General features: G+C 48.2%; 1 protein-coding gene across 1 annotated transcript; it reads right to left on the reverse strand.

Moving 5' to 3' along the window:
• Positions 1 to 8,550: 8,550 nt before the first annotated feature.
• LOC128830194 (olfactory receptor 52K1-like) lies at positions 8,551 to 9,513 on the reverse strand. Its single transcript, XM_054015981.1, has one exon. It carries the CDS (start codon positions 9,511 to 9,513, stop codon positions 8,551 to 8,553), a length of 963 nt encoding a protein of 320 aa, XP_053871956.1.
• Positions 9,514 to 12,035: the final 2,522 nt, after the last annotated feature.

Below are 12,035 nucleotides of genomic sequence, written 5' to 3' on the forward strand. Positions count from 1 at the left end.
TCCCAGCCCAGCTGTGAATGTGCCCTGGCCAGTTCTCGGAGCCAATCCCTTAGCACCTGCACCCCCAACTTCAGGCTGTGTCAGGGCCTCTTTATTACAAAAGCAGCAACAGCAACATGTGTTCTCCATAAGCCACATGGTCCTTCTCTCTCCATGCCCCAGAGTGAGCAACAAAGATGACCAAAGGGATGGAATACAAGCCATATGAGCAAAAGCTGAAGGAACTGTGTATGTTTTGTTTGGAAAGAGGAGATTAAGGGGGGACAGGACCAGTGTTCCCTCTAATTTTATACGTCCATGTACAGAATAAATTTTATTATGTGTGACGCATCACCTCCATATTGGTGAACATAACAAAATACATGTGGTGGGGCTGGGGATGAGGGGTTTGGAGTGTGGGAGGGGGCTCAGAGCTGGGGCACAGGGTTGGGGTGCGGGCTCTGGGGTGGGGCTGGGGATGATGGATGTGGGGTGCAGGCTATAGGGTGGGGCTGGGGATGAGGGGTTTGGCCTTTCCCTGCCACAACCCTGAGCCCCTGAGTGGGGCTGTGGCCACGCAGCTTAGAGGGAACTTAGGACATGATAGGGGTCTTCAGATACTTGACAAGCTGCCATAAAAAGATGGGGAAAAGTTGTTCTCTCTTGGCACAGAGTGCAGGACAGGAAACAGTGGGTTCAAACTACGGCAGAGCAGATTTGGATTAAATCTCAGGAAAAACTTCCTCCCTGTAAGAAGAGGAGGACAATGGAGCAGACGCCTTGGGAGGTCGTGGAAGCTCCTTCACTGGAGGTTTTCCAAAGGGGGCTGGAGCCGTCTGTCCTGGATGGTTTAGACACAACGAACCCTGCATCTTGGCAGGGGGCTAGACCAGCTGACCCGTGCGGTCCCTTCTCACCCGGAGGGTCTATGATTCTACAATTGTCAGACAATTCCAGCATTGTATCATGGAGCGGAGGGACGCGGTAGTTTTCCATGGGTCCCTTCACGGGGAGCTCAGGACATTATCAATTGTTCTGGAAACCTTTCTGCAGAGAGAAATGGAGCCGAAGCGGCCCAGAGCCTCAGCTCAAAGTGCTTAGCTGCCCCAGCCTGGAGGGGTTCCTCTTTCATCCGTATTACCAACATGCCTGACAATAGAAACGATGGTAGGCAGCTCTCCTGAGCCCCCATTCTCAAGGCACATCAGTTGTCCCAACCTGGATTGACAGGAGCGTCCCATCATGTTACCATCCATCAAAAATGAAACATGCGGTTGGATGGACAGTAGAAAACCAGTGGGGACAATAATGATATCACGGAAGACAGGCTCTGAGTGCCTTGGGTTACTCTCATTCAAAAACCAGAAAGGCCGAGTCCCGCTGTGCTGGATGATACAGGGGAAAGGGCTCTTGGTGGGGTGTGCGTTGGGGGGCTAGTGTAGCCCCATCCTGTCCGTTACAGTCACCTTCTAAGGCACCGCCCGTCCGTTTATCCTCTTAGCATGTGTCTCTCTGTGTGTCGCTGTTCAGGGCTGATTGAGCAGCAGGACACGGCCCTGAATGGTGTAGAACTGCCCAGCCCCCAGACAGGAATCCAGGCACCATTCCTGCCTGCTCCCCGGCAGGCACTGACGGACGGTAGCGCGTTATAGGATCCTCTTGACTTCCCCACTCACCCCGTCTCAGCTCCGCTTCCCCCTTCCCCCGTTCTGCCTGCTCACTCGCGAGGGGGGTCATGGCTGCACAGCGCCTGCTTCCATCCCACTGTTCGGGGGCTCGGCGGCTCTGCCTCCCCCCCACAGCCATGCTGGACCCACTCACAATCTGGCCTTTAGTATGTAGATTCTCCTCTGTTGTGCCGGGGGGCTTGTGCCAGGCCTGGCTGTTACCTATGTTGGTCCGGATCACGGCATTGTCCAGGTGGAAACAGAGTGGCACCGCCCAGCCCCAGTCCCTGGGGGCAGCAGGGGGCCTAACAGCCACGGACCATATGGTGTGGCTCGGAGCATGAACAGCCATGAACCCTCCAGCCACCTGGGAACCACCTCCTCTTGGGGTCGGCCCCTTCTCCTCGCCCATCCCCGGCAGCTCTGCTTTGCACTCTGCCACCTGCCAGAGTCGTTGGGCTCCTCCGTCCATGGGCGGCGGCCATTGCCGGACACCACCCCACCAGCAGGGGGTCTGGGGCCGGCTCCTGGCACAGGACTCCTCATCGCTGTCCCCTTCCCAGGTGTACATGACGGTGCCGGGTGCCTTGCGGCTGGGGGGAGAGGGGGGCTGACCCTTTGAATTGTGCCCCCCCACTAGCAACATGTGCAGTTTGAGGGGAAATGCCCCCATAGTCCTACAAACTCCACCCATGCCCCCTGGCACTATGGGGAAAGGGCGTCAGCCAGGGGTGGGGAGCCAAGGCGGAGCTATGTCGTGGATGCCGAGGGACCATTTCTCTTTATGCTACTCCACAGAGTGCCAGAAATCAGAAGTTTTCCAGGGAAAATGGGCCATAGGATCTCTGCAGTGATATCTATGGGTGGTGATTCAAACTGTCTGGAATTGTTGATAAATTGTATCGTTTGACCACACTTTGGTTCATTATTGTGTTATGAAATATACTCAAGATCCCAATTAACCAATGTCAGGCAGGTTGATTAATATGGCGCAGGAAAAAGGTTCGATCTGATGCCAGTCTCCACAGAGCCGTCCCACGCAGGGATACTGCATTCACCTTACACAGACGGTGCGCTCCCCCCATTACAAATTTCAGCTGCTATTCTTTATATGATTTTACAAATGACACATTTCTTTACACATCACTAAATTCCAACCCATCAATTTCTTCCAGTTCCCTACCTCGTTGTTCTGTTCCTTCCTTAGCTTTGTTTTAGATATTAGCATTCCAGGTACGGATCTGGGAAGGTCTTTCCCTGGCTTGTACTAAGACAGAGAAACGAATGTATCTTGATTTTGACAAGTTTTCTATCTGCTTGTGCCAAATGATTTGTTAAGCAAATGCAAGGTGTTATGGGATATTTAGCATAAGTGAATGAACAGGATTACAGTATAGGCCAGTTTCAGCGATATCCCTGTTAAGAACATAAGAACGGCCATACTGGGTCAGACCAAAGGTCCATCTAGCCCAGTATCCTGTCTTCCGACAGTGGCCAATGCCAGGTGCCCCAGAGGGAATGAACAGAACAGGTCATCATCAAGTGATCCATCCCCTATCACCCAATCCCAGCTTCTGGCAAACAGAGGCTAGGGACACCATCCCTGCCCATCCTGGCTAATAGCCATTTGTCAACCTATCCTCCATGAACTTATCTAGCTCTTTTTCAAACGTATTTCTTTCATTTGTTACAATATTTGTGGTTAATGTTATCGGTTCTTAATGCACACTAGTATATATATATATATGGTGCAGATAATACATATTACGAATGTGATATATATCTATATGATATCCAGCATATATTAGGCAACAGGAACAAAGGTGATAGCAAAGTAGAGCCATACTTTTTCCCGAGTGTTTTATTCACACACACACACACACACACACACACACACACACACACACACACACACACACACACACACACACACACACACAGAGAAACAATACTCTGTTTCATTTATTTATGGTCAGTATCAGAAAGTGAACATTGAATACTTTGTGCCTGAGATCACTTTGGTGAGGATTTGGGGAGTTTTGATGTGCACTTTGAGGCAAAAACACCCTTTATTGTCCCTCTCTCTTGATCTGGTGCATTGTGCAGCTGTGTGGTTATGACGTTATCTGGACCGGTGATCTGCTAGGTCACTCCACTCCTCGACTCTGGGAGCCGGCGTTACCCTGCTCTGCTGTGAGAACCCCCACTCCCAGGCTGTTCACACACAGCCTCTGGCATGTAAGCTGCTCCCAGCTATATGAGTGAGCACTTTTGGCCAGCCGCTGCTTGGATTGTGCAACCGAACGACACTAGCCAATATCTCCGGTCCCAGACACGACCCTTGGAACCTCCGTCTTGCAGTGTCCAGTTATGCCCGCTGGACACTGCAAGCTTATATGAGTCCGTCAATTTAACAAAGAAATTGATATGTACCAGGCTTGTTATCCCAAAGGGGAGTCTCTGACACGCTTCAAACCAAACGCACTGCTTCAGGTAGAATAAACAAACAGATTTATTAACTATAAAAGATAGATTTTAAGTGATTATAAGTCAAAACATAACAAGACAAATTTGGTCAAATGAAATAAAAGCAAAATGCATTCTAAGCTGATCTTAACACTTGCAGTGCCTGTACAAACTTAGATGCTTCTCACCCCAGGCTCGCTGGTTGCCCTTCAGCCAGGCTCTCCCCTTTGATCAGCGCTTCAGTCACTTAGTGGTGGTGTCTGTAGATGGAGGTGGAAGAGAGAGGAAGAGCATGGCAAACGTCTCTCCCTTTTATCATGTTCTTTCTTCCCTCTTGGCTTTGCCCCCCCCCTTCAGAGTCTGGTGAGCATTATCTCATCGTAGTCCCAAACTCACCAAAGGAATGGGGGTGACTCACTCATGAGTCCAGCAGATCATTTGTTGCTGCCTAGGCCAGCGTCCTTTGTTCCTGTGAGGCTGGGCTGGGTTTGTCCCATACATGTCCTGATGAGGTGTGAACTGCCCCTCTGCTCCTGGAGAGTTTTACCTGGGCTTGTTTTAAGCCATGAGGACACATTTTGAGCCTCATAACTATATACATGAAATTACAACCTATAACATCACTATAACAACCATGCTCAGTGCATCATGGGCCTTCCGAAGACACCTAACATGACAAACTTTGCATTGGATACCACACAATCATATTATAAGGATGAACATCAGGGTGCAGGGTGTTCCCCCGAGGTACAGAGTGTCACACCTCCCCTGTTAGTTTACTGCAAGAGAGTTAGTCACTGACTACTTTGAAGGCAGTGTGCCCAGCGTCATCTTTCCTGGACAGGGCATCTGCTACCAGGTTCTCCCTTCCCTTTATGTGTATAATTTCCATGTCAAACTCCTGCAGGATCAGGCTCCAGTGCAGAAGTTTGGAGTTTGTGTTATGGTTCTCTTGGCATCCAGCCATCAAGGCCATGAGGCGGTGTGCCTCAGTTTCCCCATTCACGCACAGCAAACTAGGTTTTTTTATGGTTTCTCTGCTGTGATAAGCTTTAAATCTGTTTCCAGGTATTAACTGAGAACTAGCGTTACCATAAGTTTTAACATCAGTATCAAAATTCTTATCCCACGATTTAACATTTACGCCAACAATTTTATCACAGACGGGTGTTTACAAATATCTTTATGATACCACTCCCCTGTTCAGACAGTCTGGTTTGAGGTTGTTTCGTTCATTCCCCATGTGTCCTTTGACTCTCTCCCATGTAAACAGTCACTGGCTTTTCTTTCCCTCCAGTGTTCCCCTCTGCCTGGGTTCTTATTTTAATGATGTGTCTGGGATTTTGGTACCTCAGGGTCGGGCAAGATAGGAGTTTAGGGAGATCCTGCATATTGGCTGGCCCTTTGGGGAGCTGTCTCCCAACCCCAGGACTGTACATATGCAAAAAATCCAGCTCCCTTTATGGGGTTCCCTTGTGTTTCCCCCGCCCAGCACTGAGTCCTTCCCTGCCCCCTAGAGGGCTGTGATCTGTGCTCTCTGGGTAGGTGTGTTTACCCTTCGATCAGATTCACCTTTTCTCTGCAGCTTTCCCATAACTGCTCCCTGTGTCTCACCAGCGTGGGGGAAACACCCCCTTCTCTGCCAGTTGGGTCATTTGTGTTCTCACAAACTCCCACCTGGCAATTTCTTGGTCTCAACTCCTCTGCCGTCACAGGCGTTGGAGCTGCATCTTGATGTAAAGAGACAGTTACTTTCCAAAAACTTTTCAGAAATAGCATCCTGAAAAACTAGGACCTGGATTGGGGTACCCTCCGCCACCCCTTTCTCTGTCCCTGAGAAGTCAGCTGTGTGACTGCCCCCCTCCAGGAAGTCGGTCACACAGTTCCCTCTCAAAACCTGGCTCAGGGGTTGAGTGCCTGGGAGCGCAGATGCTGACTCAGCCCTTCTGTCCTGGGCATCCTCTCCCAACTGACCAGTGAGGAGACATTCCTGTACCCCCACTATTCCTCCCCCAGTTTCCTCCTCTGGACCCCCTCCTAAGACACATTTCTCTGTGCTCCCTAGAGAGGGGTCTGTGTCTGGTTCACCTGCAGCTTGCTGGCAGCTAACAACCTGGGCAGTTCTCTCCCTGGCAGGCATTACACCCCCATCCCTTCCTGAGGTGGCGTTGCCTCCAGCTGCAGTGCAGGAGTTGGTCTCAGCCCCCTCCCACCTGGAAGCATGTGGCTTCCCCCTGCTGCAGGAGAATGAAGGAGACTCTCTCCCATTCTCTCAGCAGTTCCTGAGACCTGACCCTTTCCCTCAGGCATCCAAGCATAAAACTCCCTCCTGCTGCAGGCAAATACTTTAACCTGAGCTACACGGAAAAAATCATTCCCAAGGAGCAGGTTGATTAGGAGGTGTTCCATTCCCCCCACAGTCACAACACTTTCCAAACCTTCCCACACCACATGGATTTTAGCTAATGGTATGAGGAATCTGCTTTCGCCCACCCCACAAGCTCTGCCATTTGGCCAGGTAACATACAGGCCTTTGGGATTACACTCTGCTTAACCAGAGAGATCTGGGCCCCTGTATCCCTCTGCCCCAATTCCCTGCCATTAATTTGGACAGCCTTAACATGCTCCATATCTGGCTCTGCAGAGGCTAATCTCACAAAACCAATATGAGAGGTTTCAATTGCTTGGGGGGTTTCTGTGGCGAGGACAGCAGAACTAACATGAGCTTCCTCCTAGCACAGGGCATTTATTCCTCAGGTGATCAGTGGAATTACCCTGATAGCATGTTTTGGGCTCTTCTCCTTCTACAGGAGATTTGGGACGAGAGTTAGAGGAAAGGTTCTGGGGAGGTGAGTACCCAGCCTCCCAGCCACCCTCCCTCTTGCTAGGGAGAAAATAGGATCTCCCCTTCCCACCTGCTTTAAACCCCATTCTGTGACCTGCCCTCAATAGACGCCTGAGTCTGTTCAAAGGCATCAGCTCAAAAAGCCATCTCATCCCCTGACTTGACATTGTTATCCCATAGACACGGCTTTACTTCGGCCTTACATATGCTAAAATGCTCTTGTGCAACAAGATCAAGCGTTCCTTCAAAACTTGCCACCTCTTTACCCCTCCCCCGTTTTCCCAACAAATCTTTCATTTTGTTTACCTATTCCCCGTGACTCATCCCAATAGCCCTTTTAAGAGTCCTAAATTGAATTCTATATGTTTCAGGGGTAACCTGAAAACTTCACACAACAGTATTTTAAAATTTACAATAGTCTAAAGCATCTTCACTAGGCATTCCATTGAATGCATTTCGAGCTTTACCAGTTAATTTCGCAATCAGGATAGGAACTCTCTTACCATCAGGGATTTCATGTATTGCATACAGCTTTCAAAGGTAGTCAGATATTCAGCAATATCGTCCTCTTCACTGGATGCAGGACATAAGTGTTCCCATTTGTGGATTTTTGGAGTGATGGGAGTGGTTGGGGTCGGGGGCCTCTGGTTCTGCTTCTCTAGCAGGTCCAGCGGGGGGGTTCTCTCTCTCTTTTCCTTCTCTCTCTCTCTCTTTTTCTTCCATAGCCCTTCTGTGTGCAGCCTCCTCTTCTTTGAGCCTCATTTCTGCCTGCCACATTTGAAACTCGCAGTCCTTTTCCTTCTCTGCTGCTTCCAGTCTGGCCAGCTCTAGTTTTGTAACTGTCTCACTGGTCCTCATTCTTCTGTTTCTTGTGCTTATTTCTCCTCATCCGAAATAAACAAACAGAAAATAACAAAACTGTGACCTCCTCCTGACTGTTCTTAGTCACTGCACTTAAGACTCACTTAAAATCACAAATATCAGTGCCTGAACTTTGAACTCCACTTGGAGTAACAAGCTGTATATACATCCTGCTCGCTGCACCACTGTGATGTTCCCCTCTGCTCCTGGAGAGTTTTGCCTGGGCTTGTTTTAAGCCACAAGGACACATTTTCAGTCTCATAACTATACACATGAAATTACAACCTATAACATCACTATAACAACCATGCTCAGTGCATCATGAGCCTTCCAAAGAGACCCGACATGACAAACTTTGCATTAGATACCACACAATCATACTATAAGGATGAACATGGGGGTGCAGGGTGTTCTCCCGAGGTACAGAGCATCACAGTGGTATTGTTAAAGAACTTGGAATAGGCTCTCAAATGTTCAGACATCGCAACTGCCTTCACACTCCTACACACTCCACACACAGGGCCGAGTGAGGACAAGGAGATGGCCAAGATCACCTTCTGGCCAGCAGCGCTAAGCTCGTGTAGGGGACGGTGTATTGCTCCCTGTGCGTTGGAGGTGGAGTTCCCATCCCAGCGTACACAAAGCCCCCACAAACATGCTGTCTAAGTTACTCAGAAAACCTCTCCTGCATCCTCTGCTTCCTGATCACTCAGCAGCTTCCTCCTGGTCAGCCTAGAAGCTTTTCCCTCGGAACAGGAGAAGCACCCGGTCACGAATCTGTTTGGTTTTCACACCGTACACGATGGGGTTCATCATGGGAGGAAAGAGGAGGTAGAAATTGGCCAGCAGGATGTGTACATGTGGGGGGACTTGGTGGCCAAACCTGTAAATTATTGAGGAGAGGATCACTGGTGTGTAGGCCACTAAGATGGCCCAAAGGTGGGCAACACAGGTGCCAAAAGCCGTGAGTTTCTCTTCCTTGGATGCCAGGCTTAAGACAGCCCTTAGGATCTTGACATACGATAGGGAGATGAACATCAGATCCAGCCCCACAATGAAGAAAGCCACAATGATCCCATAGATGTTATTGAACCTGGTGTTGGCACAAGCCAGAGTGACCACGGCCATGTGCTCACAGTAGCAATGGGAGATGACATGGGACCCGCAGTAGGGCAGCCTCCTGAGGACGAAGGGCAGAGGGAGCACTAGGAGAACAGCCCGGGCCAAAGCCGCCAGCCCGATCTTTGCTATCACTGAGTTGGTCAGGATGGTGGTGTACCTCAGGGGGTTGCAGATGGCCACGTACCTGTCAAAGGCCATGGCCAGCAGCAGAGCAGTCTGCATGATGGAGAACGAGTGAAGGAAAAACATCTGCACCAGGCAGCCGTTAAAGCTGATCTCCCTGGAATTAAACCAGAAGATGCTCAGTATTTTCGGCATGGTGGTTGTGGATAAAACCAGGTCGATGACGGCCAGCATGGTGAGGAAATAGAACATGGGCTTGTGTAGGGAGGGCTCTGTCTTGATAACATACAAGAGGGTGCAGTTTCCTAGAAGGGCCACGGTGAACACTGAGGAGAAGGGGATGGAGATCCAGAGGTGCAGAGATTCCAGCCCCGGGATGCCTGTCAGGAAGAACACTGATGGATCAGAGCCTGTGCTGTTGGAATCTGACAGGTTGTCTTGTTGTGGCATCTTTTGCAAGTCTCACATCAGTGTCTTTCCTTTCAATAAAACATAACACATGAAATGAACAGACCCTGTAAATTAAATACATGCTAGGGGCCAGTCTCAGCTCTGGAAGAAGTGGAGTTCTTCTTTCTGAGTTCATCAGTCATGTTGCAATACTAATCATACAAACACTTATATTTTTCTTTGCAAAATCATTTAAAGTTCTTAGAATGTCATTACAAGTCATGAGTTACGAACCCCACTTGGTTACAAATATCCTACCTGGTGTATCTTGCTACTAGAAGATGCACATTGTTTAGTGTGCATTCTCCCGTGAAGTACCTAGTATATCTGGCCACACGGCACATATTTTCAGCCTAGAAATACCTGGCATGTTAAGCTGCATGTAGCAAGATGTGCCTGGTACATTCAGCAGCACATTCTGGGTATTCAGCCTGGATGTACGTAGTACATCGGGAACATGCATGAGTAGTGCTATTTTGATCTCAGCTTCAGAGCCCGAGCCTCAACATCTACACAGCTATCCTCGAGAAGCACAAGCCTGCATCTGTCAACCCGAGCTGTGAGACTAACTGCCGCTCGCTGCGTAGACATAGCCAAAGAACCTATGAGTCTGATCCCGCTCCCATTGAAGTCAGGGGAAGAACTCCCCACCGACTTCTGGGATAACTGAGCTGTTTTTTTTAGGTGACAAATCTGAGGAACTGTCCCAGGTGTCAGCAGAGGAGGTTTTGGAACAAACTGATAAATTAAACAGTAATAAGTCACCAGGACCACATGGGATTCACCAGGAATTCTAAAGGAACTCAAATATCTAAATGCAGAAATACTAACTCGGGTATGTGACCTATCACTTAAATCAGCCTTTGTACCAGATGACTGACAAATAGCAAATGTGATGCCGATTTTTAAAGAAGGTTCCAGAGGTGATCCTGGCAATTACAGCCCAGTGAGCCTAACTTCGGAGCCAGGCGAATGGGTTGAAATGATAATAAAGAACAGAATCATCTCTCACCAATCTAGTAGAATTCGTTGAGGAGGTCAACAGACATCTGGACAAGGGTGATCCAGTGGCTATAGTGTATTTGGGCTTTCAGAAAGCCTTTGACAAGGTCCCTCACCAAAGCCTCTTAAGAAAAGTAATGTATTCAAAACAGACTTTGAAGAGAAGAAATGTTATGATATAAAAAGTCCAAATGAACAGAGATGGAGAGACTATTTTCACAAAGGGAAAATTATTACAAGCTGCTACAAGCCATACTGACGTAAGGTTGTAGAAAAAATTATTAATTATTTCATGAACTGAGAAAAAATTGTGATCAAATAATTATGGAGTCATAGATTTTAAGGCAAGAAGGGACCATTCTGATCACCTGCTCTGAACCCTTTTCAATCTGTTAGCAACCTTTTTGAAGTGTGGACACCGGACCTAGAAACAGTGCCCAATGATGTTCTCTCCAAGCTTCACACCTCTCTATTTTCACTCCCTATTCCCCTGCTTGTACATTCAAGGAGGTCACTTGTTGTCTCCATCACCACACTGCAGTGGGACCTCATGTACAGCTGGTTTCACATCATCACTCTGAGTTCTCTTTTGAGTCAGTGCTTTCTAAAACAGAGCCCCCCATCCTGTAAGTATGATCTACAGCCTTGGTTCCTCGATGTAGGACCTCGCATTTAGTTGTAATCAACTGCACGTTGCTCAAGTGAGCCCAGTTTAGCAAGCGATTGAGATCGTTTTATAGGACTGCCCTGTCCTAATCATTACTTGCCTCTCTGCCAAAACATATGTCCCCCAGACTGAAATCTCCCATGAGAACAGAGTTACACAATAGAGAATCTCTCACAATGCAATTGCACCAGGGGAGAGAACTATGGCTCTGTGTGTAACCCAAACATCCCTGATTTTTGGAATACTCAGTGCTTTCTTCACATCATTTTTTTGTCTTTTGATGGAATTAAATAGTTCTCTTCTAAATGACCAGCCTCACTCTGCTCTCACTAATACGGGTGTAAATCCAGAATCATTCCAGGTTTACACAAGTGTAATTGACAGCAGATTTTGCCCCAAGCTTTACATTTACTTTAAAAATCTCCTATTTAGAAAGATCCTTGATTAGCTTTAATCTAAACTGCCCCAGCTCACCTGAACCCTGGCTGCGTCTCCTTCCCTCAGCACATGCTGAAGTCACACACAAACTGCAGGACTCTGCACTCAGCCGGGATCAACTGGGTGAGAGTATTTATACCTCCTAATGACCCCCTGCTGACTTTACTCCCCAGGTGGGAGGTGAGAGACTTGGGTCTCTATAGAGGTACGTTTGGTGGGGGCTCGACCTGTTCAGGGGGGCCGGGTGTACAGTGCTAAAATAATATGAGATCTGAGCTGTGTTCTATTTCCAGAAATAAAAAGTAAAATGCGGTCGTAAATAATTTGTATTTTATATTAGAGGGAAAAATCAAACAAAAAATGTCCAGAGGAAGAGGGAGAGAGAAAACTCATAAAATATTTAAACAAGTCACAT

Source organism: Malaclemys terrapin, chromosome 1 (assembly GCF_027887155.1).
Source record: "Malaclemys terrapin pileata isolate rMalTer1 chromosome 1, rMalTer1.hap1, whole genome shotgun sequence".
NCBI classification, from domain to species: domain Eukaryota; kingdom Metazoa; phylum Chordata; order Testudines; family Emydidae; genus Malaclemys; species Malaclemys terrapin.